Genomic DNA, 27,414 nt, shown 5'->3' with positions numbered 1-27,414 from the left:
TTGGCGAGAGGAGGTGGAGGCTAAGGTAAGTCTCTAGTAAGTTTCTTTCTCTCTTTCTTTGATTTATCCTTCAGTGCCAGGCTAGAGTAGTTAGAATGGCTCCAGGGTCAGTGGTGTGTTCATCTTGTGAGATGTGGGAGTTCAGGGGGACCTCGAGTCTCCCTGATAGCTGCATCTGCATGAGATGCATCCAGCTGCAGCTCCTTACAGACCGTGTTAGGGAACTGAAGATGCAGCTGGATGACCTTCAGCTCCTACGGGAGAACAAGGAGTTCACAGATAAGAGCTACAGGGAGGCAGTCACTCCTCAGCTACAGGAGGCAGGTAGCTGGGTGACTGTCAGGAAAAGGAAGGAGAACAGGCAGGTAGTGCAGAGTAGCCCTGTGGCTGTTCCCCTCAATAACAGGTATACTGCTTTGGATACTGTTGGGGGGGCCGACCTACCAGGGGTAAGCCGCGGTGACTAGGTCTGGCACTGAGCCTGGTTGTGTGGCACAGAAGGGAAGGGGGGAGAAGAGGAGAATGGTAGTGATGGGCTATTCAGTACTAAGGGAGGCAGACAGGAAATTCTGTGGACACGAAAGAGATTCCTGGATGGGATGGTGCCTCCCAGCTGCCAGGGTCAGGGATGTCTCGGATCGGGTCCGCAGCATTCTGAAGGGGGAGGGCGAACAGCCAGAAGTCGTGGTACATATGGGTAGCAATGACATAGGTAGGAAAAGAGGGGAGGTCCTGAAGAGGGAAGATAGGGAGCCAGCTAGGAAGCTGAAAAGCAGAACCTCAAGGGTAGTCATTTCTGGATTGCTGCCTGTGCCATGCGCCAGTGAGGGTAAGAATAGGTTGATCTGGCAGATGAATGCGTGGCTGAGGATTTGGTGCAAGGGGCAGGGTTTCAGATTTGTGGATCATTAGGATCTCTTCTGGGGAAGGTCTGATCTGTACAAAAGAGATGGGTTACACCTGAACTGGAGGGGTCCAATATTCTTGAGGGCAGATTTCCTAGAGCTATTTGGGAGGGTTTAAATTAGTTTAGCAGGGGGATGGGAACCCGAGTGATAGGTCAGAGGTTGGTGCATTTAGTGTACAAGTAGATGCAGCGTGTAGAAAGACTGTGAGAAAGAATAGGCAGTTGAAAGGGCAAAATTGCAGTCAGTTGGATGGGCTGAAGTGTGTCTAATGCAATAAGAATCAGGACAAGGGTGATGAACTTAGAGCATGGGTAAGTACATGGAACTATGACGTGGTGGCCATTACAGAGACTTGGCTGTCACAAGGGCAGGAATTGCTGCTGGATATTCTGGGGTTTAGATGTTTCAAAAGGGACAGGAACAGAGGTAAAGGAGGTGGGGGAGTGGCTTTGCTGATCAGGGACAGTGTCACAGTTGAAGAAAGGGAGGACATCCTGGAGGGATCGTCTACTGAGTCAGAGTGGGAGGAAGGGAGTGATCACTCTATTGGGAGTATTCTACAGACCCCCCAACAGCAGCAGAGACACTGAGGAGCAGAGCGGCAGGCAGATTTTGGAAAGGTGCAAAAATAACAGGGTTGTTGTCATGGGTGATTTCAACTTCCATAATATTGACTGGCACCTCCTTAGTGCAAAGGGGATAGATGGGGCAGAGTTTGTTAAGAGTGTCCAGGAAGGATTCCTGACACAGTATCTAGACATGCGACTAGAGGAGAGGCCATACTGGACCTGGTACTAGGCAATGAGCCTGATCAGGTTTCAGATCTCTCGGTGGGAGAGCATTTTGGAGGCAGTGATTATAATTCCTTGACCTTTACCATAGCCTTGGAGAGGGATAGCAGCAGACGATATGGGGAAGTATTTAATTGGGGGAGGGGGAATTACAATGCTATCAGGCAGGAACTTGGGAGCATAAACTGGGAACAGATGTTCTTGGGGAAGTGCACAGTGGAAATGTGGAGGTTGTTTAGGGAGTACCTGCATGGTATTCTGGATAGGTTTGTCCCATTGAGGCAGGGTAAGGATAGTAGAGTGAAGGAACCGTGGTTGACAAGAGACATAGAATATCTTGTCAAGAGGAAGAAAGAAGCTTACCTAAAGTTTAGAAAGCATGGATCAGACGGGGCTCTTGAGAGTTACAAGGTAGCCAGGAGGGAGCTTAAGAATGGACTTTGGAGAGCTAGAAGGGGACATGAGAAGTAGTTGGTGGGTAGGATTAATGAAAACCCCAAGGCGTTCTACACGTATGAGAAGCATAGAAGGATGACTTGAATGAGGGTAGGACCGAACAGGGATAAAAGAGGAAACATGTGCCTGGAGTCGGAAGAGGTAGGGGAGGCCCTTAATGAATACTTTGCTTCAGTATTCACCAGTGAAAGAGAACTTGACATTTGCGAGGATGGCGTATGACAGGCTGATACGCTAGGGCATGTTGACGTGAGCAAAGAAGATGTGCTGGAACCTTTGAAAAACATTAGGATAAATAAGTCACTGGGGCCAGATGGGATATATCCAAGGTTATTACAGGAAGCGAGGGAAGAGATTGCTGTGCCTTTGGCGATGATCTTTGCATCCTCACTGGCCACAGGAGTAGTGCCATATGATTGGAGGGTGGCAAATGTTGTTCCTTTGTTTAAGAAAGGGAGTAGGGATAACCCTGGGAATTATAGACTAGTGAGTCTTACTTCAGGGGTGGGCAAATTACTGGAGAAGATTCTTAGAGACAGGATTTATGGGCATTTGGAGAAGCATAGGCTGATTAGGGATAGTCAGCATGGCTTTGTGAGGGGCAGGTCGTGCCTCACGAGCCTGACTGAATTCTTTGAGGATGTGACAAAGCACATTGATGAAGGTAGAGCAGTGGATGTGGTGTACATGAATTTTAGTAAGGCGTTTGATAAGGTTCCTCATGGAAGGCTCATTCAGAAAGTCAGGAGGCATGGGATCCAGAGAAACTTGGCTGTGTGGATTCAGAATTGGCTCGCTCATAGAAAACAGAGGGTGGTTGTAGATGGAGCGTATTCTGCCTGGAGGTTGGTGACCAGTGGTGTTCCACAGGGATCTGTTCTGGGACCCCTGCTCTTTGCGATTTTTATAAATGATTTGGATGAGGATGTGGAAGGGTGGGTTAGTAAGTTTGCTGATGACACGAAGGTTGGTGGTGTTGTGAATAGTGTAGAAGGTTGCTGTAGGTAACAACAGGACATTGATAGGATGCAGAGCTGGGCTGAGAAGTGGCAGGTCGAGTTCAACCCGAAAAATTGTGAAGTGATTCACTTTGGAAGGTCGAATTTGAAGGCTGAATACGGGGTTAATGGAAGGATTCTTAGCAGTGTGGAGGAACAGAGGGATCTTGGGATCCAAGTCCACAGATCCCTCAAGTTTGCCGCGCAGGTTGATAGGGTTGTTAAGATGGCGTACGGTGTATTGGCCTTCATTAGTTGGGGTATTGAGTTCAAGAGCCATGAGGTGATGTTGCAGCTCTATAGAATGGTTAGACCACACTTGGAGTATTATGCTCAGTTCTGGTTGCCTCATTATAGGAAGGATGTGGAAGCTTTAGAGAGGGTGCTTCAGGATGCTGCCTGGATTGGAGAGCATGTCTTATGAGGATAGGTTGAGCGAGCTAGGGTTTTTCTCTTTGGAGCAAAGGAGGATGAGAGGTGACTTGATAGAGGTGTACAAGATGACAAGAGGCATAGATCGAGTGGACAGTCAGAGACTTTTTCCCAGGGCAAAAATGGCTAACACGAGGGGGCATAATCTTAAGGTGATTGGAGCAAGGTAGGCGGTGAGTCAGAGCTAAGTTTTTTACACAGAGAGTGGTGGGCGCGTGGTGAGAGGTGGTGGAGGTAGATACATTAGGGACATTTAAGAGACTTTTAGATAGACATGTGAATAATAGAAAAATGGAGGGCTATGTGGGAGGGAAGGGTTAGATAGATCTTAGAGCAGGATAAGATGTCGGCACGACATCATGGGCTGAAGGGCCTGTACTGTGCTGTAATGTTCTATGTTAATCCAGCTCACTACTGAAATGAAGTAAAACACTGTAAATTTCCTTCAACAATTAATAAGGTAGGATGAGTACTGGATGTTGCAGTGAGTTGGAGATTGGCTGCATACCTCTAAAACTATTGTGTAACGATAATTGATGGAATTATCATTCGTTCTAGTTACTTGTGATGAAGATTTTTAGTTTTAGTTCTGTTTAGTTGAGTTCACCAGTAACACAAAGCAGTTCCTAATTCATCACTATTTGGCTAACTCATTAAGCAATCACAGAATGACTGGTGTGGAAAATGGAAAATAAGTTTCATTACTGCATCTGTGGAAGCTCTTCAAGGCTGGGGCAGAGATAATGCTCTGTGTCTTATTCCCCATTCCACAAAGAGAATGTGCACTGGGGAGAAGAGTGAAGAGGAAGAGAAGCTATCTTGGCCAGAGGCTCAGGGGATCAGCAAGATGGCACTTGTGAGGAGCATGAGGTTGTGGGAGTCAATATGGCATCGAGCAAAGATGGAAGAACCAGGGGATGAGTTGGAGGAGAGCCAGAAAGTATGATCTCTGGACTGCTCACTTTGGCAGGTGAAGTAAGGGACTCTTCCCATAAGAACATAAGAAATAGGAGCAGGACTAGGCCATCTGGCCCGTCGAGCCTGCTCCGCCATTCAATAAGAACATGGCTGATTTGGCCGTGGACTCAGATCCACCTACCTGCCTTTTCCCCATAACCCTTAATTCTCCTATTATGCAAAAATCTATCTATGTTTTAAATATATTTAATGAGGTAGCCTCTACTACTCCCCTGGAGAGAGAATTCCACAGATTCACTACTCTCTGGGAAAAGCAGTTCGTCCTCATATCCGTCCTAAATCTACTCCCCTGAATCTTGAGGCCATGTCCCCTCGTTCTAGTCTCACCAACCAGTGGAAACAGCCTTCCTGCCTCTATCTTATCTATCCCTTTAATGTTGTTTTACGTTTCTATAAGATTCCCTCTCATCCTTCTAAATTCCAGTGAGTATAGTCCCAGATGACTCAACCTCTCCTCATAGGCTAACCCCCTCATCTCCGGAATCAAGCTGGTGAACCTCCTCTGCAGCGCCTCCCAAGCCAGTATATCTTTCCTCAAGTAAGGAGACCAGAACTTCATGCAGTACTCCAGGTGCGGCCTCACCAGTACCCTGTACATTTGCAGCATAGCCTCCCTGCTCTTAAATTCAATCCCTCCAGCAATGAAGGCCAACATTCCATTTGCCTTCTTGATAACCTGTTGCATCCACAAACCAACCTTTTGTACTCCATGCACAAACACTCCCAAGTCTCTCTACACAACAGCTGTAGAGTTGCAGCATAACCTCCCTGCTCTAAAATTCAATCCCTCCAGCAATGGCCAGCATTCCATTTGCCTTCTTGATAACCTGTTGCACCTGAAAATCAACCTTTTGCGATTCATGCATAAGCACTCCCAAGTCCCTCTGCACAACAGCATGCTGCAATCTTTCACCATTTAAATAATAATCTGATCTATTTTTCCTTCCAAAGTGGATGACCTCGCATTTACCAACATTGTACTCCATCTGCCAGAAATTTGCCCACTCACCTAACCTATCTATATCTCTCTGCAGACTCTGCGCATCCTCTGCACAATTTACTTTTCCATTCAATTTAGTGCCATCAATAAAAATTGAGATGTGCTGCACTCGGTCCCCTCTTCCAAATCGTTAATGTATATTGTACCTCTATGTCTCCGCATATCCCAGCTCTCTTCCCAAACTTGTGGTGACAATCCCTTCTGAAAGCAAATCATTTGTGAAAGCATAAGATGATTTCCATGTGCACAAGAGTAGAACATACAGAACTATTTGCAGTTTGGCTTGATGTTATTGGCTAAATGGCTCAGGGAATATAGGAGAAACCTGGAACAGGGTGCTGAATTTGGATGATTGACCATGATTATGTTGAATGGCGAAGCAGGCAGAAAGGGGTGAATGCCTGCTCCTGATCCTATTTTCTATTTTCACATTTTCCAAAGAGGACAAAAGATTGCACATCCAGCAGTGCAGTATTCTGTCAGTATCTGACGTAATTATTGTGCCCAAATCTCTGGAACGAGACTTAGAGGTGACAGAGTTAGCAACAGAACCACAGCTCACACCCACCCCAAGCTCACACCTGAGTCAGCAACTATAACAAATTCAGGGAGAAAACTGGAAATTATTCAGTTCATTCTGTGATTCATTAATATTATTTTTTAGACTATTGGAAGTGCTGACTGAGAGAAAGGGCTTATTTTCACTTCACTACAGAAATTAGCACCAGATTTTCAAATGCTTCAGCGAGCTTTGTTTAAAAATTAGTACTTTATATAATGAGTTGATTTATCTTTAATCCTTCTTAGGTGGTACCTCGAGGTTGAGGATGATTTTTTGCCTTTAATAATGCAATGGAGCAAAATAACACACATTCTAAATATTAATTAAATATATTCTTCGATAAAGTTAAACACAAAATTGTAACTCTAAATACCTAACTGCAAATATAAATGAAAGCTCTTGTTGTAACTCACATGACTGCCACCTCTTTTCCTTAAAAAGATAACACTTTTAATTAATATATGTACAAAGTTCCAACTTTTGTTAATATTAACTATTTGCTTCCTTATATATTGTGATGAACTATATAGTATATATTAGTATGTAGATGGAAATGAAAACTAATTTTTGCAATGAAAGCACAGATATTAACTTTCCAAATAAGAATAAAAATTCTGTAAATAGACAGTGCCTATAATAAGACAAGACAGTTTAACATTTTGGCCCAATATCTTTTCTCAAAAATAAGTTTTTGGTTCTGAGGAAATATTATCCACATGAAAAATCTATGCATCTTTTTTCTTCACGTATATAATTCTAGCATTTCTGTTCTTGTTTCAAATTTCTAGAATTTATAATCTTTTAAACATTGTAAAATCTTTTTGAAATTAGAATTTGGATGCCCAATAATCCATTGATAATTTCATGTGCCGTCACATAACGAAAACTTTGTTAACCATAGCTACAAAATGGCAATCTTGATTACTCGATGTCTTGACTATTTGTGATCTGGCACATTCTGTTTAAACAATGTCTTTTTGGTTTAGGAGATACCTCATTTGAAAGGAAAATAAATCTGAACAATTAATGAGTAATGGATTAAATAGGAATTACTAAAGGATGCAATTGTATGCAAAGATCAGAAGCTAAGACTATATTTTTACAACTCAATTGGACGATCACCAGTTTACAGATTAAATGTTTCTATTTAAAAGCTATCATGTAATTATCCGCCAATTACATAAATGTTGTGATAGGATCTGAGGTAAGTGGGGGCTTCTATCACCTTGGATCTCTTCATTAGTGAAATAGTTAAGGAAAAGGAAATGAAGAAAGACGTGAAGATGACGATATACTTTTTCCCGCTGGTGTTTGGTGGCCGAAGTCTAATGTCAGAAGTTGGTATGTTCTCGTGTGTTGCGTTGGAGAAAGCAGCATAAACCAGAGGCAGATTCTCCTGTGTTTTTACTCATACTTAACATGCCACTGTATCTGCATGTGACACTTGACAGCAGTTCCACCTGCAATACAGTAGCTGGTGCCAGACCATTGAGAATGAAGAAATATAAATGTTTATATATTCTCACATGCAAACATAGTGCCTAAGAGCCCACTTAAGCATCAGTAAAGCATCAAACATATGTTCAAAACATAGAAACAAATGTGGGGCCAAATAGAACAAAATGGTCTTAAGTAAGGTATATGATACTTGATTAAAAATAGTAATTATTTTAAGAAATTTATGCCACTGTTTTTCTGATGCAGAAAGAGAACACAGAAACTCAATGATGCCAGTGAACAATGGGTACTAAAACATATTTTGATAGAATGTGTTAATAACAGATTTAATTATCAATAGCTCATGTAAAACTGAAACCTAATGTATTGCAGTATACCACCCTGAATATTACCCATGCCCTCTGCGTGTTCTAAAGATGAGAATTGTAGGTTTTCAATAACAGGCAGCAGGACGATTTTGCAATTAACCCAATTTGCATAGCCAAATCAGGTCTCATTATCGTTCCTCATTAATACATATGTCTCATGATTACACCCTTCAGGTTCATGAAAGTAATAATTATAGATTATGTGTTATTAATGGAGATGTGAAGTAGTTTACATTGCCAAGTCTTTCTCATCCTCTTTTCTTTGTCTTGTGATATTGCAAAGTATTAAAAAGCTGGTTATACGTTGATTTAGCGGATACCATAAATCTTCTTTCAATAGTTAAATTATTATTTCTTTTAACCTACACAGAGAGGATATAACAGTGAAGCAAAAAATTCCAAAGCTTCACAAATTTCTAAAATCCATTTTTACTTACTAAATATGTAATTAAACTAAAAATTACTGACACTCTGTGGGCGATTGGAGGCACATCTTCCAATCACCACATGGGCAATGTTCTGGGTTTGGGGTTACTTTTACAACTATAGAAGGCTCCCCACTTTCACTGGAAGGGCATGAAAAATTGCTGCCACTGTCCTTGGAGTTCCCAATAACAACGTATTTATATAGCACCATTAATGTAGCAAAACATCCCAAGGTGGTAAATAGGAGCTTTATCAATCAAAAGATTTTGCTGAGTGATCTAAGATGGGAAGTATATTTTAAAGCAAATAAGATTAACAAATGTTGAATGAATTCTGTGGTGCTGAAACTATCACCAGCAGCAATAGGATTAAGGAAGACAGGATCCCTGCTATGTTGTGCTCTTTGAGACCACTATCACTGTTATGGAAATCTTTAAAATTTATTAAGAAAAATACATAATCTCTTTGGGCCATATTGAACTTAAATATTTCCTTCATAGCAAATAAAAAGTCAAAGTCGAGTTTATTGTCATATTCACAAGTACATGTACGCACAGGTACAATGAAAAACTTACCTGAGGGATATGGGTCAAATGCGGGCAAATGGGACTAGTTTAGATGGGCATCTTGGTCAACATGAGCGAGTTAGGCCAAAAGGCCTGTTTCTGTGCTGTATTACTCTATGACAACAATTTCCTTCATCACATATAGAAATATCAGATACTAGGGTTTAAAATGGGTAGACACTGCAAAGTACATTCATTTCCATCTCCTCTGGCCACCCATCCTAATGCTTTTGCAGGGAGTTGTGGGCACAGCTCAGCACATCACGGAAACCAGCCTCCCCTCCGTGGACTTTGTCGATACTTCTCGCTGCCTCAGTAAAGCAACCAGCATAATCAAAGACGCCACTCACCAGGGACATTCTCTCTTCTTCCCCCCCCCCCCCCCATCGGGCAGAAGATACAAAAGCCTGAAAGCACGTACCACCAGGCTCAAGGACAGCTTCTATCCCGCTATTATAAGACTATTGAATGGTTCCCTAGTACGATACAATGGACTCTTGACCTCACAATCTACCTCGTTATGACCTTGTACCTTATTGTCTACCTGCACTGCACTTTCTCTGTAGCTGTGACACTTTATTCTGTATTTTGTTTTGTTTTAACCCTGTACTACCTCAATGCACTGTGTAATGAATTGATCTGTATGAACAGTACACAAGACAAGTTTTTCACTGTACCTCGGTACAAGTGACGACGATAAACCAATTCCGATTCCAATTCCACAAACATCAGCATCAGTGAGAACAGGATGTCCAGCCTTAACTGCATTCCAAAGGATCATGCCACAGAGGTGGGGATGCAAGTTCTATCCTCGTTATCACCAAAGTCTCATCTCCGCAGTACTGAAGATGAGAAGGAAAATTCGGGGAAAACGACGAGAATAAAAAAATTATGAAGTTAATGATCCTGCAGCCCCACGTCACACACTTCCTGGGAATGAGGTTTGGTGGCTGATGGAGACCTTGATATTTTGCTGCACAATGTGTGGTAGACTAAGGGTGTGGATATTTTTACTAACTATATATTTTAATAATTTTCATTGTACATGAAAAAGCATTAATGCCGGGGAGAGGGCAAGGTCACTTCTAATTTTAATCACAGTGGTATCCCGCGCAAGTACTGCAGTACAAAGCCGAAGTCTCAACAATATACTGAAGCTTAATGTGCCTGTACTGTATGGCATAAACATCGTACTGACCCTCTATTTAAAATGTGTTAGCACCTAGCGGATTCTGGTAATATTGCACTAATGTATTAAACATTCAGCACCAATACTGTAGTTTCGAAATGCACTTGCACTGAATGTGTATTTGGCAAATATTAAAAATGTTCCTTTAAAACGGATATGTTCTGTTGGATGTTTACAGAGTCATAATTTAGATTAATTACTATATTTGGAATGCATAACAATCCATCTACCTCCAGCTCTGAAAGAGAGAATAAAAGCTTTTGTTCAGCAAAAAGAAAAATAATAATTGTAAAAGAGGCTCTGGCATGTAATATCCGTCAAACGTTATTTAATAACAGTTGCAAATGATCCATTACTGCTGCAGTGATTGCGTGGAAGTTATGACAGAGCTGGAACTGTGTGTGTGTGTGTGTGTGTGATGTTGCTGCAGCTCCACAGCAAGTTGTGATTGCAGTTGACGTCAGTGGCAGGTCGTTTCCGGGGTGAGCTGTCAGAGAGTTGTCAGGAGTGGTGTGGAGGCGCCCATCAGCACTGCAATCAGGATCAGCAGCAGGTAGAGAGAGAGAGAGAGAGAGAGAGGCAAGCTAGAGCTTTGTTTAACTGCGCCACGCTGTCCTCGCTTAGGGGGTGGGAGGGGAAAAGGCGAGTGGAGCAGCCGTTCTATACACACACACACACAACACATAAAACGTGCTCAGTTCTCGCCCCCCTCCACTCCCCCCCCCCTTCGCCTTTGCACTTTTATATGAAGCTGCAAAATCCAAACTCAGTCGGTTGGTTGGAACACTAAAAGTGGAGCAAGATGAAAGCTGCAAAGAAAGGTAGGTGAGGTGTGTGACCTTGGTGCAGGGAACTGTGTAACTGGCACGCTGTCAGAGCGCTGGCGTTCCGAACAATGGGAGGGCTGGAGGTTGTTGTTTAGGATTTTTTTTTGCTGCTTGCTTTGGGATTATTTATTTTTCTCTCTCTCTGTTTCTCAACTCCCCACGTTCCCCGCCGAGATTTTGGTGGGAAATCATTTTTTTATATAGTTTCAGAGTTTTTATTTTGGTGAGAGAAGGTGTTTGAAATGCATGAGGTCCCATATGTGGGAGTGAGTGAGTGGCCTTGAATGCGGATTGCTGCTTCTCTCCAGATGCCTTGCTTGTAAAAAAAAGAGTAAAGCATGGCATCTCTAGCAAAGCGTTGAAGTCGGCGTGTTCGCCTCCTTTTGTTGTTGCAAAGCACGCGTCCCAGAGCCTAGTTCTGCCTGTGTGTGTGTGTACGCCTGTTTTATCACCGAAAACTCAAGGGGGATCCGTGGAGTTAGTTTACTAACCAGAACCTAAGGTTTCTTGACACGAGGTTTTAAATGGTGTAACTTCACAAACTTAACCCTCCCCGCAAAGCAACCCCAAAAAGAGTGCGTTTATTTTAAGTTGCAGAACTTCCTCCAGGGAGTGTTGATCTGACAGATGGGGTTAGTTTGAGCTGGGAATACCCGCGCAAGTTCCTGTTTCACTACAACAAAAGCGACAGTGTTCAGCTGCATGTCAATGGCGGCAAAGTTTCTTCCCAAGTTTATTGTGTGCTTTCCATTTTTGCATTTGACTTTTTGTTTTGTTGACAAGAGTTTGCGGGCGAGATGTTTGCACTCTTGCAGATGAATGGAGATTTTCCCTTTGAACGTGTTGATGCATTTTATATATAAAGTGTGGAGTTGAGTGAGGGACTTGGTTCCGCTCCACTGCTTTGCAAATTTCACCCCCCACCCCCTCTTCCTACCACCTTTGGTTTTCAATGATCTGCCCCGGAGGGTTTTGTGTTGTAGTTTCTGATGTGTAACTAACGCCTGGTAACTAACGCTCCGTTGCTCTTGCCTCTCTCTCTCCCTCTCTCTGTCCGCCTGCGAGCAGCCTTCACCGGTGGCCAGAGGAGACCAGGGGACTTGGCCATGTCAGACAGCGACACGGGGGAAGACGACAACAGCTTGGTTTCGGGCATGGCCAGTTCTAAAAAGAGGAAGCGCCACGTGATTTTTTCCAAGGAGTCGGTGAAGATCCTGCGGGACTGGCTTTACGAACACCGACTCAACGCCTACCCATCGGAGCAGGAGAAGCTGAGTTTATCCGGACAGGCGAACCTGACTGTGCTGCAGGTAGAACACCGGCTCGGTTTTGCTGCCTTCCTGCGTTGGTGCCTGGTGCCCGTCTGTTTTGCAGGTTGGGGTTGTGTGGCCACTTTTTAGCTACAACTAAGATGAGCAGGGGTGGTGTGAGTGGTCGGAGCCAAGGTTGACCCTCGGTTGTGCTGGAGAGGCAAGATCAGGGAGGGGGGAAACTGACCCTTAGTCTCTAACTGCATCTGGGAGAATGAGGGGAGAGCCTGTCAAGGCTGACGTGTAACATAAGGGACACTTGTTTTAAAGGAATGAAACGAACTAAAGGTAAAGAACATGACCGTTGGGATTAGTGGGGATGTGTGGAGCCTGCCAGCGAGTTGTACAAAGTTAGGATTCACCTCAGTTGATTTGCTAATATCTCAGGCAGGAAATGCCAAGGAACCTTATGATTCAGGATTTATTCAACGTTGCAAAAGAAGTCACTCCTTTACAAAGGTGGGGGGCATCAAACAGGATAAATGAGCAAATTAAAATAAAATGCAAACAGATTTGGGTTTCTTGGCCTTCGAAAGCCAGATTGTCAGAGCTCAATGGCAGCAGGTTAGACACCCTGCTGTATGGCTCAGTGTTCCAAAGGACATATTGGTTGGGGGAGGGGGCAGTTAAATATTTCTATTGAAGCAGCTTGGAGAAGCACAAGCTGGAGCCTGCTTGATTGCCTTAAGGAATGGGGAAGTTTCCTTAGGCCATTGTTTTTTTTGTCTTCTGGAGTTTTACTAACAGGATGAGCATTGCTACATATGCTTGCCTGTTCTCATCTTCGTGTTGTGTTCACATGTGTGCTGTGAGGGAGCATTGCATTCTTAACTTCTGCTGGGCTTCTTAGGTTCTTGTGCTAATCCCCATCTCCTGTAGTGTGTGTTAGGGGATGTACAGCTGATTCGTGAAGCTGCTAGTAAAAGTGAAACCAGCCTGTTCCCATTTGAAAGTCTGTCGTTGCATGGCTGTAGTCTATGTGATTTCTTGTAATCGATCTAAGCTTTTTTTTCTTTCATGTCCTTTTAAATTTATGGAGAGCTGTGACTGAGGCTTAATGGATGTTTTACGGCAAACAAAAGCAGTAAAATAGATCTTTAAACTGATTTGGAAGCTAGTTTATAACCAATTGACTTAAAAGCTTGGGATAAAATGAAGAATCTCACACACTCACAATGTCTCTGACAGTCATTGTGCAGCAGTCAAAATATTAACTCAGTTGACATGCCCATGTTGGTCTGGAACATTGTTACGAAAGCCATTTCCTGTCGGTGTTTGTTGCCTGCAAACTCGTCTGTCTTATAGGAGTTGGGAAGAAAAGCTCCTCTTAGTATTGTTTACTCCAAGCCTGAGTCGTCTGGAAAAGTAATTGAATTTTCAGATACATATAAAAAGGTGCCTTCAAACACCATTTTGAAACGTAATATTTTGTTGCCTGATAATTTTATTGGTGAATTCCTGAGTGAAGGAGCCTTAAACATGCATTACCAAACGTTTAATTAAATTGCAGTATTGGGGATTTAAGGGTGGATTCAGCAGAAAGATAGAGTTCCTTTGTGTTGCAGCTTGAAGAGCAGCAAGCATCCCGTTCGTCTCTTTAAAAACACGGTGTATTCTTGTGGAAGCAATTAAAACGACTTCCATGTAATTCCCTTAGTTTGCCTGGTGTGTGCAGATTCTAGGAATACACACAGAATACAAATCTAGAATTTTTCCATGCTGTAATCGAAACGACTGACTCCGAGAAAGTGAGTTGTGAGCAGCAGATGTTGGGTTAGGATATCTAGTATTTCCTTGTAATTAATAAAGAGCTAAGCCTTTGCTTTCAGGTTACATTCACCACATGTCCTGGTTACAAAGGGATTCATTTCCAACAAACCTAACTTTCCATTGGATACTTCTCCAAAGTCAGTAAATAAAGATACCTGCACACACACAGTAAATGTCAGGTACATATTTGATTTAAAATAGTAAATTGCTGACTTTTATAGAGTTGCAAAGCAACAAATGATTGACCTTTAAACCAGTGTATCTGTTAGCCTCTTGTGATATTGCCACCTACACAGATGCTGCTGTTGTAAGTGGAGTTTGGATTGTTAATCTCCTGCCTTATTTTTCAATCGTCTTGCACTGAAATTACAACTGAATCTCAAAAGTTTACAGTTAATTGCTTCTTCAAGTAAGAAAGATCATTAGATATTAGGGCAGACAAAGGATATGGGTTTAGTGCAGGAAAGTGGCAGAAGTAACATTCAGCCAAGATCTTATTGAATGTTGGAGCAGACACAAGGGATTGAATGGCCGACTCCTGCCTCTACTTCTTATGTTCTTGTGACTTATGCAGGCAAACATTTATAGTATATAAGGGGAAATTACATTAGGCCTAAGCCACTTTAGACATCAGCCACTTCAGACATAGTACTTAAAAAGCATCGTGAGTATATTGGGAAAGGGGAAAAAAGCATAGCTGCCATTTTCTGACATTGATACCTTAGCCTTCCCTCAGCAGTATGAGCTGGGGATTTACAAGCAGCTGTCAAACTGCACAAACTTCCCTCACCCATTAGTCTGGAGAATGTGTCTACTTAGACCACAGCCAGTGCCTGAATAATGGCCTAAAATGGACAGACAAGATTAAATACAGCTGCATCTTGACTATCAACCCTCAGGCATGTTCTGGACTAATCCAGAGCCACATCACAGGTCAGTTGGTGCTCTTGTACAAAGTAGTAATTATTTAACCAAAATTACCAGTGGCACACCTAGTAGAGTTCCTGCCTTATAGCCCCAGTGACCTGGGTTCAATCCTGACTTCTGGTGCTACCTTTGTGGAGTTTGCATATTCTTCCTGTGATTCCCCTCAGTTCTGTTTTTCTCCCACATTCCAAAGATATGCAGGTGGTGGGTTAATTGGCCACTTTAAGTTGCCCCTAGTGTAGGCAAATGGCAGAATCTGGGATGGGAACACAGGGAAAATATATGGAAAATTAGTGGGGGAATGGGATTGTTCTGTGAACTGGTATAGATTGGATGGTGTGAAATGGCCTCTCTCTGTGTCATAAGGAAATACTGAAACATTGTTCGAGGATGTTGTTAGCGGCATCTAGTTAAATGGCAACGAATTTGCCAAGTCAAAATGATGTAGGCTTGAATTATATTTCAGAAGTTGATCAAGCCTTTTTTCTGTACGGTACTGAGTAAATGCTGCACTGTCAGATAAGAGAATAAGTTTGTATAGCACCTATTTTGTACAGAAACATCCCAATGTAGTTCACAGGAAATGTGTCAAATGACAAGAACTGCAGGGACTCTTTGATCTCTGAGGGTGGTTGGGATGTTGGGGGTGAAAGAGAGGGGGGTGGGGATGAAGTTGAAAACAAGAGTGAGAATTTTAAAATTAAGATAGTGGAAAGGAGCAGAAGTGGAGACTAATGTGAGGGCATTCCTACAATATACAGTCAGTGCATTAAACAGAGAACATGGGAATAGGAGCAGGAGTAGGCCACTCGACCCTTCGAACCTGCTCTGCTGTTCATCAGGATCATGGGTGACCTTCTACCTCAGTGTCATTTTCCACGTTATAGGACAAACTTCTATCGTGTGCTTTTAAATGTTGTTGCTGAAGAGCAATTGGACAAGATAGAGGAGAGGTGAAAGGATTGATCCTTGATGGGCTCTGGAGGTAATGCTATAGATACCTACCTGGATGTGACTGAGTGGAGAGAATGGAATCAGGCAATGGTAATGTTGTTCTCCTGCGCAGTGGTGGACAGGCATTGGAATAGGATGAAGTGATAAAGTGTATCAGGGAGGATGAAGAGGCTGAGTTTGCCACAGTCACGGAGGATACCATTTTATTAAGCACAAGGCCCCATCTGCCAACTAAGATGGATGGAAGTCATCCCAGGGATCTTTTCATAGAACAGCAGGGGTGCTCCTCAAGTGTTGAAGATTACATTATTCTTCAGACAACAGTGGAGTAAACAGATGTATCCTTCTGTTATTTCATTGCCCTTTATAGTTTGTCACGCACACTGCCAATTGGTGCAGTGAAAGGCACTATATAAATGCAAACCTATGGTTTTCCAGTAATGACTTTCTCAGCCCATTCCTCCCACTAAACCACAGTTTTACAGCTGCCTGAACAGAGAATCTTAAACTGGAAGTGAAGTGTTCCTATTTAAAAAAAAATCCCAGTGTAAGTTTTGGTTTTTATTTTCCAAAACATACTTCCTGTCCATTGTTCCTATGCTATTGAGTCACCTTATCTCTTTGTGCTGATGATCCCCTTCCCCCTCCGCTGTAATGGTGATAATTTACAACTTGGTTTGTATTTGTAATGATTTGGCTTTCTTTTGTTTCTTTCCCATTGTTTGTACACTCTCCAAACAGTAATGCCTGCTGTAGAATACTCACATGGGCTGTTTAAATTGCAGCAAAATCAGAGCCACGCAAATAGTGACCAGTGATCATAAAAAAAGATCATTTAAGAGAATTGGGTGGGGGGGGGGGGGGGGGATGGTTCCCAAAGGAAGTGCTAATATGTGGCCTGTGTCCTACTGAGCCTCTCAATACATAGTCATATTTGGTTTAACAGTGCAGTCTGTTGGAAAATCTTGCATTTGAATTCGGGGAACAGAATCTGATTTTAATGTTCTGGTTGCTGCATTTTATGCTTTGTTTTTATAACAACGTCACAAAGATTTTCTTATACACATCATAAATCAAAATTCAAAACTTAAATGGATTAAGATGTTTTTTTACTAACTCTGGTTGAAGAGGTGCAGTTTTAATCTGGGGGAGAAAATAGCAGTAGGCTTGATTAACCTCTGCTGTTTCTGCAGTCTTCCTAATAAAAATACAGAGAAATAAATTGTAGGGGGTGTACAGAGCATTAGAACATTTATTACCTTTCAGTGTGTATTATTGATTCTGTTCTCGTGACCTGTTTTGGAACACGGGCACGTGGAATTGTGGGGCAGTGATAGAACTGGCCATAATGGCTTTGGCTCACCATCTTCTTGCTCCAGTCAGCGTGTTTTGTGATGTCTTGTGCTTACGTGTGAAAAATAATTATTTAACAAAGGTACTTATTGTCTGTAAGCACCTGCGACATCTTAGCATCAGGCAAATTATTGTCTCAAGTAGACATTAGTCAGAGTCATACAGCATGGAAGCAGACAGTCCGGTCTGCACAGACCATCAAGCACCCATCTTCACTAATCTGACACTGATCCTATCTTTCTTTTATTCTCCCCACATTCCTATCAACTCCACCCACATTCTTGGGACAATTTACAGTGGTCAATTAATCTACCAACACACACGTCTTTGGTTTGTGGGAGGAAGTATATGCGGTCATAGGGAGAACGTGCAAACTCCACACAGACAGCCCCAGGTGTCAGGATTGAACCTGGGTCGTTGTAGTTATGAGGCTCCACTAGTTGCACCATTTTGCCACCCTGAAGAGAAAAGAACATGTTTAAATGTTCTTGTGGGATTACTCACCTGCAGGTGGATGAATTAACACAATGTGGAGTCATTTAAAAATGACTATAACCAGAATACAGCATTGAGGGAGTTTTTGTAGGTGGAATGTTGGGTGGTCACATCTTCTCTCCTCTGTTAGAACACCTTCCACATAAAAGAGCAGTTTTGTCAAGGGGAAGAAGGGATTGCAGCTCAGTGCCACTTTTCAAAGAACCACAGTTATAAAAAGAAATACGATTGCAGGATCTCTGTGGGAAGCCTGTGCTGCTGTCCAGATGGGTCAATTCTTCTGACGTGTATTGCTATGTGCACACACACAAGCACACTGCAGCCTGCTACGCATCTGTGTCCCTGTGATAGATTATTTCAGACAAAGAGTAGGCTGCTGGGAAGTAGACGTCAGAGGTGAATCTACATCCTGTTTATCCAGCAGTTTCCAAAATTCATTCTAGCATAATCCCTTCACTTGGAGTACCCATTTCTGTTGGAATGCACTTGAATTTGATCACTATTGTATGCAACCTCAGAAGATTATATCAGATGTGTGCTTAATATCTGCCTCTGAAAGACACAGCAAAGTACAGGGAGCAGCTCAGGCCCTCAAATCCAACAGACAAGATGTGATTACAGAACGTCTGATGATTTGGGATTGTGTGTAGATTGAACTCACCTACAAATCCAAAATGGAAGCCGGTGCTTGCATCCTTAACTAAAGCAGCATTTATGCAGTTGATTCATGTTCTTGAAAGGTTTAAGCTGCTTTCATTTAGGTTGTACTTGGTTATTTATAGAGGTGGCAATAGTCATGTATAAAAACGGATTGCAATTGTAAACATCCCTGTAGCTTTAGTAAGGTCAGGCTACAGTAATCTTTTTATTTGGGTGGAAATCTTGAAGTTTTATTCGATGCATACAGCTTGATTCAGAAGCACTTTATTTTTTTTCCTATACATTTCTCATTGGAAGTATTTTCTGGAATGATTACACTGGGTACACAGATTCTTTCAGAATTAGGCCAGGGTCCTTTGGGAGCATTGCAATAATTGTAGTGGGACTTCACACGTGTGAAATGTCGTGATCTGTTATCATGACATTCTGGTCAAATAGTTTCAGTGTTTTTCTACCCTCAGCAACAACTTGCATTTAAAGAGCACCATTAATTCAACAAAATATCCCGAACCACTTCATTGGGGCATTACCAAGACACACTGAGCCACATCAGGAAAATAAGGGTAAATACCTACAAACCAGCTTTGCTGACCATCATGGATGGAGTGAGGGAATTCCTGAGTTCCAGGTCTTGGCATGTGATGACTCAGCCACCAATGGTTCAGAAACACTAAATGCGCTATATTGTGGTAGCTGCATTCTGTGCGCCGAAATTCAATTCCAATGGCACTGGACATTGTACGCAGAGTGCAGTGACCAGCCACTACTATATATGAAGGTATCTTGGAGATGGAGGGGCCAGGCTGCTGGTTGTAGGACTGGGCATGGGGCTTAGAAGTGATTTGAACATAAGGTGGAACATTTTAAAATTGGGATGTTGCCTCATTGGTCACCTGGGAACCCATGAAATAAGTGTGGGCACCAGTGGCCCTTGATCCAGAGATGGCCTAAAAAGACAGTCTGGGTCCCACCCTGTAGTCAGGAGGCAGTCTTAACACTTTATTTAGTACCTTCCATTTTTAAATTCCCTGCCAGTGCTGCTGTTGAGATCAGCTAAACAAATTGTATCACAGAATGACCTGAACCTATGCTTCAACATTTAAGCTAAAAAGATCTGCACATCCCTCATCATTCCCCCCCGCCCCCACAAACAAACACACGCACCCACATATTTGGTATCACCTTTTCTACTTCTTAATTATTACTTTGATATTGCATTTTTCGTGCAAATAATTTTCCAGCAATAGCTGGAAACAGAAGCTTATAGATACTGCATCAGAATTAAATCATTATAAAGTATTTAAATGTCTGCATGGCAAATATTAGCTTCTAGCTCACTTCCACCAGCACTGACTGAACTACTGAGAGTTCCCACCATTTTTCTGACTTTGGTTTTTCTAAGGACCAGCAATTCAATGCGAGGTGAAAACAGCAAAGGCTGGAAACAGGTTCAGGCAGAGTCTGCCACACTTGTGTGAAGCACCTTTCTGGCCAGGGTCCATATATGCTGGGAGAGCAGTTTCTCAGTTGCAGGCAACTGACAGAGCTGTAGTAGAAATGACTGCTTTGCAAACTTTTACAAGTAACTTATTCCCACAACTGGCTTATTTTTCATTTAGTAACATGACAAAATCTTGTTTCAAAGAGGATAGAGTTGGTTACTTGACAATGGTGATTAACCGTCTTGGCGAGATTGTTCAGATTTATTTGCTGATAGACCTGCAGCACAGAGCCAATGTTTAAATCTGCTTTTATCCTGGGGAAAGTGCCATATTAATGCAAGTGGCAAAATCAAAGTCAACTTGTCAGAAGCCAGTAGTTGTGCAGACCTGTTTCTGTAAGCATGCCTCCCAAGCCTAATGAACCAGGCTTGATCTCTCTGGTGTTGGTGCCAGCTGCCAGCAGCAACAGCCTTGTGTTTGAGGCCCCACAGTTACAACTACCTTACAACTGTTTTCTCACAGAAACATCTACTTAAAAGCTGTCTATTAATGGAAGTTTTTTTTGAGAAAATATAATAAAACTGTTGGGCCTGGAAATCAGGCAGCTCGAGAGAGTCTGGCAAGAGCTTAATTTTCAGGTGATAGGAGAAAATATGCTGCAGAAGTTGGAAACAAAAATAGAAAGTGCTGCAAGCTCTCAGCAGAAAAATGTTGATGTTTCAGGCACAGTCCTTCATCAGAACAAGGGCAAATTAAGTTATGTGCTGCACCTGAAGGATCACGGAATCGTCCAGTGATCCACTCCTGAGGAGCAGCCGATACTCGCTGTTTCGTGAAACGACCTAATTAATCCCAAAGCCATGCTCCTTTTCACAGCCACCTACCTCTTTCCCCTTCCTACCTCATTCCCTTGAATGTTATTTCTCATTCCCATGAGTATTTCTCATTCCCTTTTGAATGTTTAAATGTGCAACAACAAACATTTTTTCCTTTTTTGACCACCTGAGTATTCCAGCATCTTCTGTTTTATGTTTGCAAATACAAAATGATAGCCAGGTTCCAAGTGCTAAACTTACAAAAACATGCACACCGCTCTTTCACCCTCATCAGATTGTCACATCTCTTAATCCTGTAAACCCCTTTAGTTTTGTGGCTGTAGAAGCTCATTGAGAGTGTTTTCTTGAACATCTTTCCCCAGAAATGTCCTAGCATTTACCTTATTAGCATTCTCTTTCTTAGTAAAGTCAAACCAAAAGGTTGAGCAGAGGTTTATTTTTAAATAAATATTACTACGTGGCCATTATAATGAATATGAAACCTGCAATCTAATCTAAAAACAGAATCTGACCAACATTAATTAGTAAATATGGTTAAAGTAAGAATAATTGGTTTAATGGGTTAGAAGATACTTTTCTACCTCTGGTTTCAAGTCTGGTGCAGACTAAGAGGATGAAACTTGCCCATTCAGTTGGTTGCAGAACCTGTGTGGAGTGGGCTTGGGATATCGTAATTTGTTATCCAATGGGCTATGGCTCAAAGGACAAAACATGTCTCCAATTTGGTATTGAAAACAAAATGACACTTGGAAAGGTTATGGCATTACAGGCAAGGGAAGAGAAAAATTAAACACCAATTCTTCCTACACCTGCCATTGACAGAGCAGTGGTAAGCTTTCCTGAACCAGAGCTGGAATTTCCTCCTTGAACTTCTATTTCAACTTCCTCCTTTTCAGACACTCCTTAAATCAACCTCTTTCACCCATCCTAATTTCCTGTTTCACCACATTAATATTCCTGTCTCTCCCATTTGGCTGGGTGTCAGTTTTTGTGCACATTCCTCTGAAGGACTTTAAGGTAGAAAGGTTTAGTAGGATATGGGCAAATGCAAGCAAATGGGACTAGCTCAGGTGGGCATCTTGGTTGGCAATGGGCTTAAGAGCCTGTTTCAGTGTGAAATAAGTCTGAGATATCTTACTGCATTGAACACTTCTTGTACATGCAGATTGTCAGAATGCATTTCATTGAAGTTTTGTGTGGCAAGAGGAAGATATTTGTCCATTCAAACCTTGCCTCACCTGGCCTGAGAGTGCTTGATATAATCAAAATGGAAAGTAACAAATCCTCTGACGCAATTATCTGATCAATAAGCTTTCTTCTCTACAAAGAGCACTTTAAGTACAGGACATCAGGGCTGTGCGGGGGAGGGGGAAAAGGAGTGACTTCATTTCCATTGAAACCTTGGATTTTTTTTTGTTCTCTTTTATTGGTGAGCCTGTCCCAGAGTATAAACACTGCTTTTTCAACAGAGGAAGTACTGTCTTCAAAAGCCAAGGCCTACCAAACACAGATGTGGTGTTAAATTTCCCTCTAATTCCATCTCCGCGGTAATGAATATCTGCTAATTATGTCTCTTCTGGAGATGAAAGTAAGGGGAACACCCTCTGACTTCTTGAAGGGAATGTGTGAAAAAAATCATCTTTCAAATAGCAGCATGTTCTGTGGCTAAAATTCAAAGGTGCATTACTTTTCATTATGGTAGACTTCTAAAGTAGTTAAGATCGCAAGTGAATGGGTGATTAAAGTTTCTTCAGCCTTTTCTTTTGATTTGGTGCATTTATATCGAATGTTGTGTTAACTGTGCTTCATGTATGGACATGGAATGATAAATAACTGGGAGAGTGTCTGTAACTGAATGTTGCAAGAAAGTTTTTTTTGAGTTTCATCAAAGTGGTGATTTTGGATTTTCCCTTCCAAATTCCTGATTGGCAGCCAAGGCAAGCATCCAGATTTGGCCCGCTAACAAAAATCACTTAAGTTGCTTTTACGTTTCAGTTTGGGTTCCAAGGGCTGGTTTCCGCTGCTTATGCTGTTAAATCAGTTTTCTGTAGTCCTGCAGACTTGTGGACACAGTCTGCTGTGGAAAACAGGTTGGGCAGCAAACACTAGGAAGTGACCCTTAGAATCTAAATGAAAGGAACAATGTAAATGGATCCCCAGAAGTCAAAATCCCCCTTCACCCTCCCCCCCCCCCCCCCACCAGTCACTGCTGGTGTGTGTGTGTGTGTGTGTGTGTGTCTTTTTTCTTTCCTATAGTGTAAAAATCTACTATCATGGTTTCCAAGTTTCAATTGTAATTTCTCCTGCCATGTACAATCTGGTTTTTGTTTGGCTTTTAAACATTAGATCCTCAGCCTTTAACAGCAATCTTTGCAATGAAATTATAAATTACTAAGTTGTGAAAGCCTGCTATTTAAACAAAAAAAATCTTTTCAAAATATTAGTGAGACTGGTCACTTTGAGAAAAAGACAAGAACAGAAGGAAAGATTTCTTTGGTAAATTAGTTTGAAATGTTAAATTTTGTGAGGCCATGCCCTTTAACTGCACAGCTACCAGCCTGTAATTCTGAGCCTTGGATTGCTTGCATATTTAGACCCCAGTCTTGCAGTCAGTTTTTAAATTCATCTTTCCTTTTCTAATTCTGCCAGAGATTTCTTACATCTGCCTCCTCCAGTCATTGCCACCCTCCCCCACTACTGAGTGTGCTTTGTGTAACACATTAAGTTGCTCAGTCCACATTTGAAGGGCCATAATGGCAATTCCTTCAGCACTGGTTTCAAGTTACACAATCAGTGTGTAGCATGCACCCATGCTGTCACGTGTTCCGGGAGAGGCAAACTGCTTTCACATCGCTGCCTGTTTACAAGGGCTTTGTCTAGGTTACAGCAAATAGAAGGACTCAGGCAGTATAGATTGTTGTTTTCACTGTGTAAAATTTAAGGTAAAGTTAAAAAAGAAAATTTCTTCCAAAATGTCTGCCTCCTTAAATCAAACCTTACAACTCCATTATAAATGAAGATTCCTAATCTCTGTGTGATCCTACACAAAACATGCTGACACAGAGCTGGTCTGATCAGTTCCATCAGCAGATAAAACTGCTGTGACTGCTAAGGAGTTCCCACCCTGCACTAACCATATTGAACTGGCAGAGAATACAAATTAGAAGGGTAAGGGAGGGTACAGGAAACCAGACTGATGAGGAAGACAGGCGACACCAGGGACAGCAGATGCTAGAATCTGGTGCAAAAAAAATAAACTGTTGGAACAACTCAGTGGGTCAAGCAGCATCTGTGGAGGCAAGGGGACAATCGATGTATCAGGTCAGGATGAAGAGGACATATCATTGAAGTAGTACTTGTGGTAATTTGAACTTGAATACAGCGGTTATGTGCATAGCAAGCACTTCGAAACTCATAATGGGCTGGTTAGTCTTCTGTTGTTAGGCTACAAAGCAGTAAGTAAGTGAAGCTTTTTAGTCAGAGACACTGGGGCAGAAAAGTGAATGTTTCTGGCTGGATATCTTTTAAAAAAAATCCTGAACATTGTATTTACATGGTGTTAGGTCACAGAATCTACTCGGATTATCGATATTTCTAATTGTGCTGAGGATTGCAGCATTGATGAATCTAACACTGAAGTTATTTTAAAGTGTAATTTTTTTTAATTTACAGAATTAATGTACTAAGTAACTATTCGTGATGATAAACTATTGAACGGTTCCCTTATAGGATGAGATGGACTCTGACCTCATGATCTACCTTGTGACCTTGCACCTTATTGCACTGCACTTTCTCTGCAGCTGTGACACTTCACTCTGTACTGTTATTATTTTTACCTATACTACATCAATGCACTCTGTACTAAACCAATGTAACTGCACCGTGTAATGAATTGACCTGTACGATCAGTGTGCAAGAAAAGTTTTTCACTGTACCTCGGTACAAGTGACAATAATAAACCAATACCAATATTTATCTTTGCTTTCAAACTTTAGGTTTCCAACTGGTTCATCAATGCAAGGAGGAGACTTTTGCCAGATATGCTGCGGAAGGATGGCAAAGACCCCCATCAGTTCACCATTTCTCGCAAGAGTAAGTCCTCTGAACTGACCCCATCACGAAGAACAGGCGGACCAAACCTACTGGAGAATTCTGGTGCAGCTCCCGCCCCCACTCTCTTACCTGCATCCATTCGGCCTTCTGTCATCTGTCATGCAACAACATCCATGGTCAAGGACATGCCTTTACTCTTCTGCCCAGACTCTGGAAATGACAGTAAGAAAACCTCAAAACTAACTGACCAAAAGTTAGTTCAACCTCTGTTCAACACTGATAATCCCACCGCCTTGGTGATGTGCACAGGTTCAACTAGTCCTAACAATGGACTGTTCAATACACCTCCACCCACTCCACCAGAGCTCCACCAGGACTTCAGTGGGTTTCAGTTGCTGGTGGATGTTGCACTCCAGCAAGCTGCTGAACTGGAATCTCAGAAACAGAATATCAAGGTTTCATCTTAAACACACAGACTTGGTGAATGGGAGTAGAAATGTAGATATCTGAGAAATCTTGTCAGTTGGTTCTAGTCTGTGGATGGGCGTTGATGGTTGTTGCTTAATACAGTTGTAAAATCCATTTTGGATAAACAACTGTTAAAATGCATTTCTCCTGGTTGGAGAGAGAGCTTAAAATCTGCCCACTTGAATTAAATTTCTCATGGGTGAACGGTTGATTGTAGACCCCCTGAATTGAAGGGTTGCAATAATTATTTCCATTAGTATTCTCAGAGCCTCCTTTGTAGCTTTGCACTCTGCTGCCTGTAGATTATGGGATTTCATCATAGTAAGCATTATTAGCATTCTGTATTTTTGATTGCAGATATAAATGAGCTGTAGTTGTGCTTCAAGGAACTGCAGGTTACCCAAATCTTAGAGGTTTTACGTTGATTGACCAGTGTGGTCACTGTTCATGTTTTAAAATTTGGACTTAAGGTAGGGTTTTTTTTCCCCCCCTCATAACACAGCTGTCATTGATGCAGATATAGTGAGTATAGAACAAAAGGGGCAGCATTGAGATGACCCACCAACAAGTGGATCACCAGGACTGGAAATTCTGTGGCACGTTCGTAAGTCCTCAATACGTGCACAAAGTGTCTGAATCATTATGACACTAGTAGAATATTTTTTCATTTGTATATAATGGATCTTTACTACTGAGCTGAAAAAATTGTAACTTTAAATTGTGGTTCTGTTAGAGGAAAATTGTAAGATTAAAATGGCAACTTCCTTTAAATTACTACTTAATAGATTATGATATAGCAATGTGACGTTAGCTCGGAGATATTCATTTGTAACTTTTGAATACAGAACTATTAAGGTAAACATTTCTGTTTGTTAGTTCTTTGTGAATGTAGCCATCTTTTGATTTTTAATTTTTTTAAAAATGTAGTACATTGTTAAAGGTAATGTGAGACTTTTTATAACAATAGTCCTAAAATCATCTACATGGTAGTCTGGGATTCAAGTTAATTTTTCAGATTCTAAAATGTCACACACCACAGTTACATAATAAATTGTATTGTGAGAAAGTCTCGTTTAAATAAGAACAGAGGGAACCAGTGATTTTCAGATCCAAGTCACTCCAACTATGAACCTTACAGACCAAAATACTAAAAGTCTCCAGTGTGTGGCAGTGGTTCATCACAAATTTGGAACTGTTTCTCAAACAAACCCTTTCTGTAAACTGCATGGAGAAAGCCTTCTGTAGACAGACCATTTACTTTTGATGTGGGAGCTGCAGATTTTTGCTTCGTACACCAGCCCTTTACTGTAAATTGTATGCAGGCCCAAACCATATGCCTGTGGTTCTACAAAATAGCTTTACATAAATGCTATTTCTGTCAGAAGCTTTAAAAATTTGGTTCAGTGTTAATGCAAAAAGAGGCTTTGCAGATCATGTATATAAGTGAGATAATGCAAATGTGCCTTATGATGGTGGTGTATGTTTTTTGTTATTTGAAGGGACCACCCAACTTGTCCAGTCTTCAATTTCAATCTGTGCAATATTTAAAAGGAGTTCTTTCACTCCATTCTTTTGTCTTACAGGAACATTGATCACATCTGTGAATTTTTTTTTAATACCACTCTAATAAAAATTTGACATTTGATAATTGTGTTTTGTAATTATTGGTGACAAAATTCAGGTTTTGACATGTGCTGTAATTTATTGAACTAAGAGCCACAGAATCAGTGACATGCAGAATATGAGCTGCTGCCGCCAGACTCATTTAAGTGAATGGGTGGTAGTCTATACCAATAAAATAAAAAAACAGTTGGAGCCAAGTTAGTTTAATCTTCACCACCACCACCTCGCACCCCCCCCCCCCCCCCCCCCACACACACACACACAGTGTAAGGTTTCTGATATGGAGTTTACTGGTCTTTCCAAATTGATGCAAATTGCAACATAAAACATTTTTAAAATTGGTTCTTCCCAGTGATTAGCTTCAGTGAATCAGAAGGCTACACCTTTGGGTTACTGCCTACCCTCTAAGCTGCATCCATTGGGAACTGATAATATCAGTAAAGACAAAAGTATAAAAGCAGCAGTAATCTCTCCCCTCCGTTTACAGCAACCACTAATAAAAAGTAAAAACACTTTTTTTTCCCCCATATACACATATTTTGCAGTGAGGGCAAATTTGAAAGA

General features: G+C 41.7%; 1 protein-coding gene across 1 annotated transcript; it reads left to right on the top strand.

Annotated features, from left to right (window-relative positions):
• The first annotated feature begins 10,588 nt into the window (after nucleotides 1-10,588).
• LOC127578829 (homeobox protein TGIF2-like) lies at nucleotides 10,589-26,868 on the top strand. The gene is made up of 3 exons (XM_052031319.1): nucleotides 10,589-10,953; nucleotides 12,028-12,269; nucleotides 24,702-26,868. Exons 1-3 carry the CDS (start codon nucleotides 10,935-10,937, stop codon nucleotides 25,224-25,226), a joined length of 786 nt encoding a protein of 261 aa, XP_051887279.1. The 5' UTR covers nucleotides 10,589-10,934; the 3' UTR covers nucleotides 25,227-26,868.
• Nucleotides 26,869-27,414: the final 546 nt, after the last annotated feature.

The sequence above is a fragment of the Pristis pectinata genome, chromosome 16 (assembly GCF_009764475.1).
Source record: "Pristis pectinata isolate sPriPec2 chromosome 16, sPriPec2.1.pri, whole genome shotgun sequence".
Taxonomy (NCBI): Eukaryota; Metazoa; Chordata; class Chondrichthyes; order Rhinopristiformes; family Pristidae; genus Pristis; species Pristis pectinata.
Note: the sequence above shows the minus strand (reverse complement) of the source record. Positions and strands in the feature narration are given on the sequence as shown.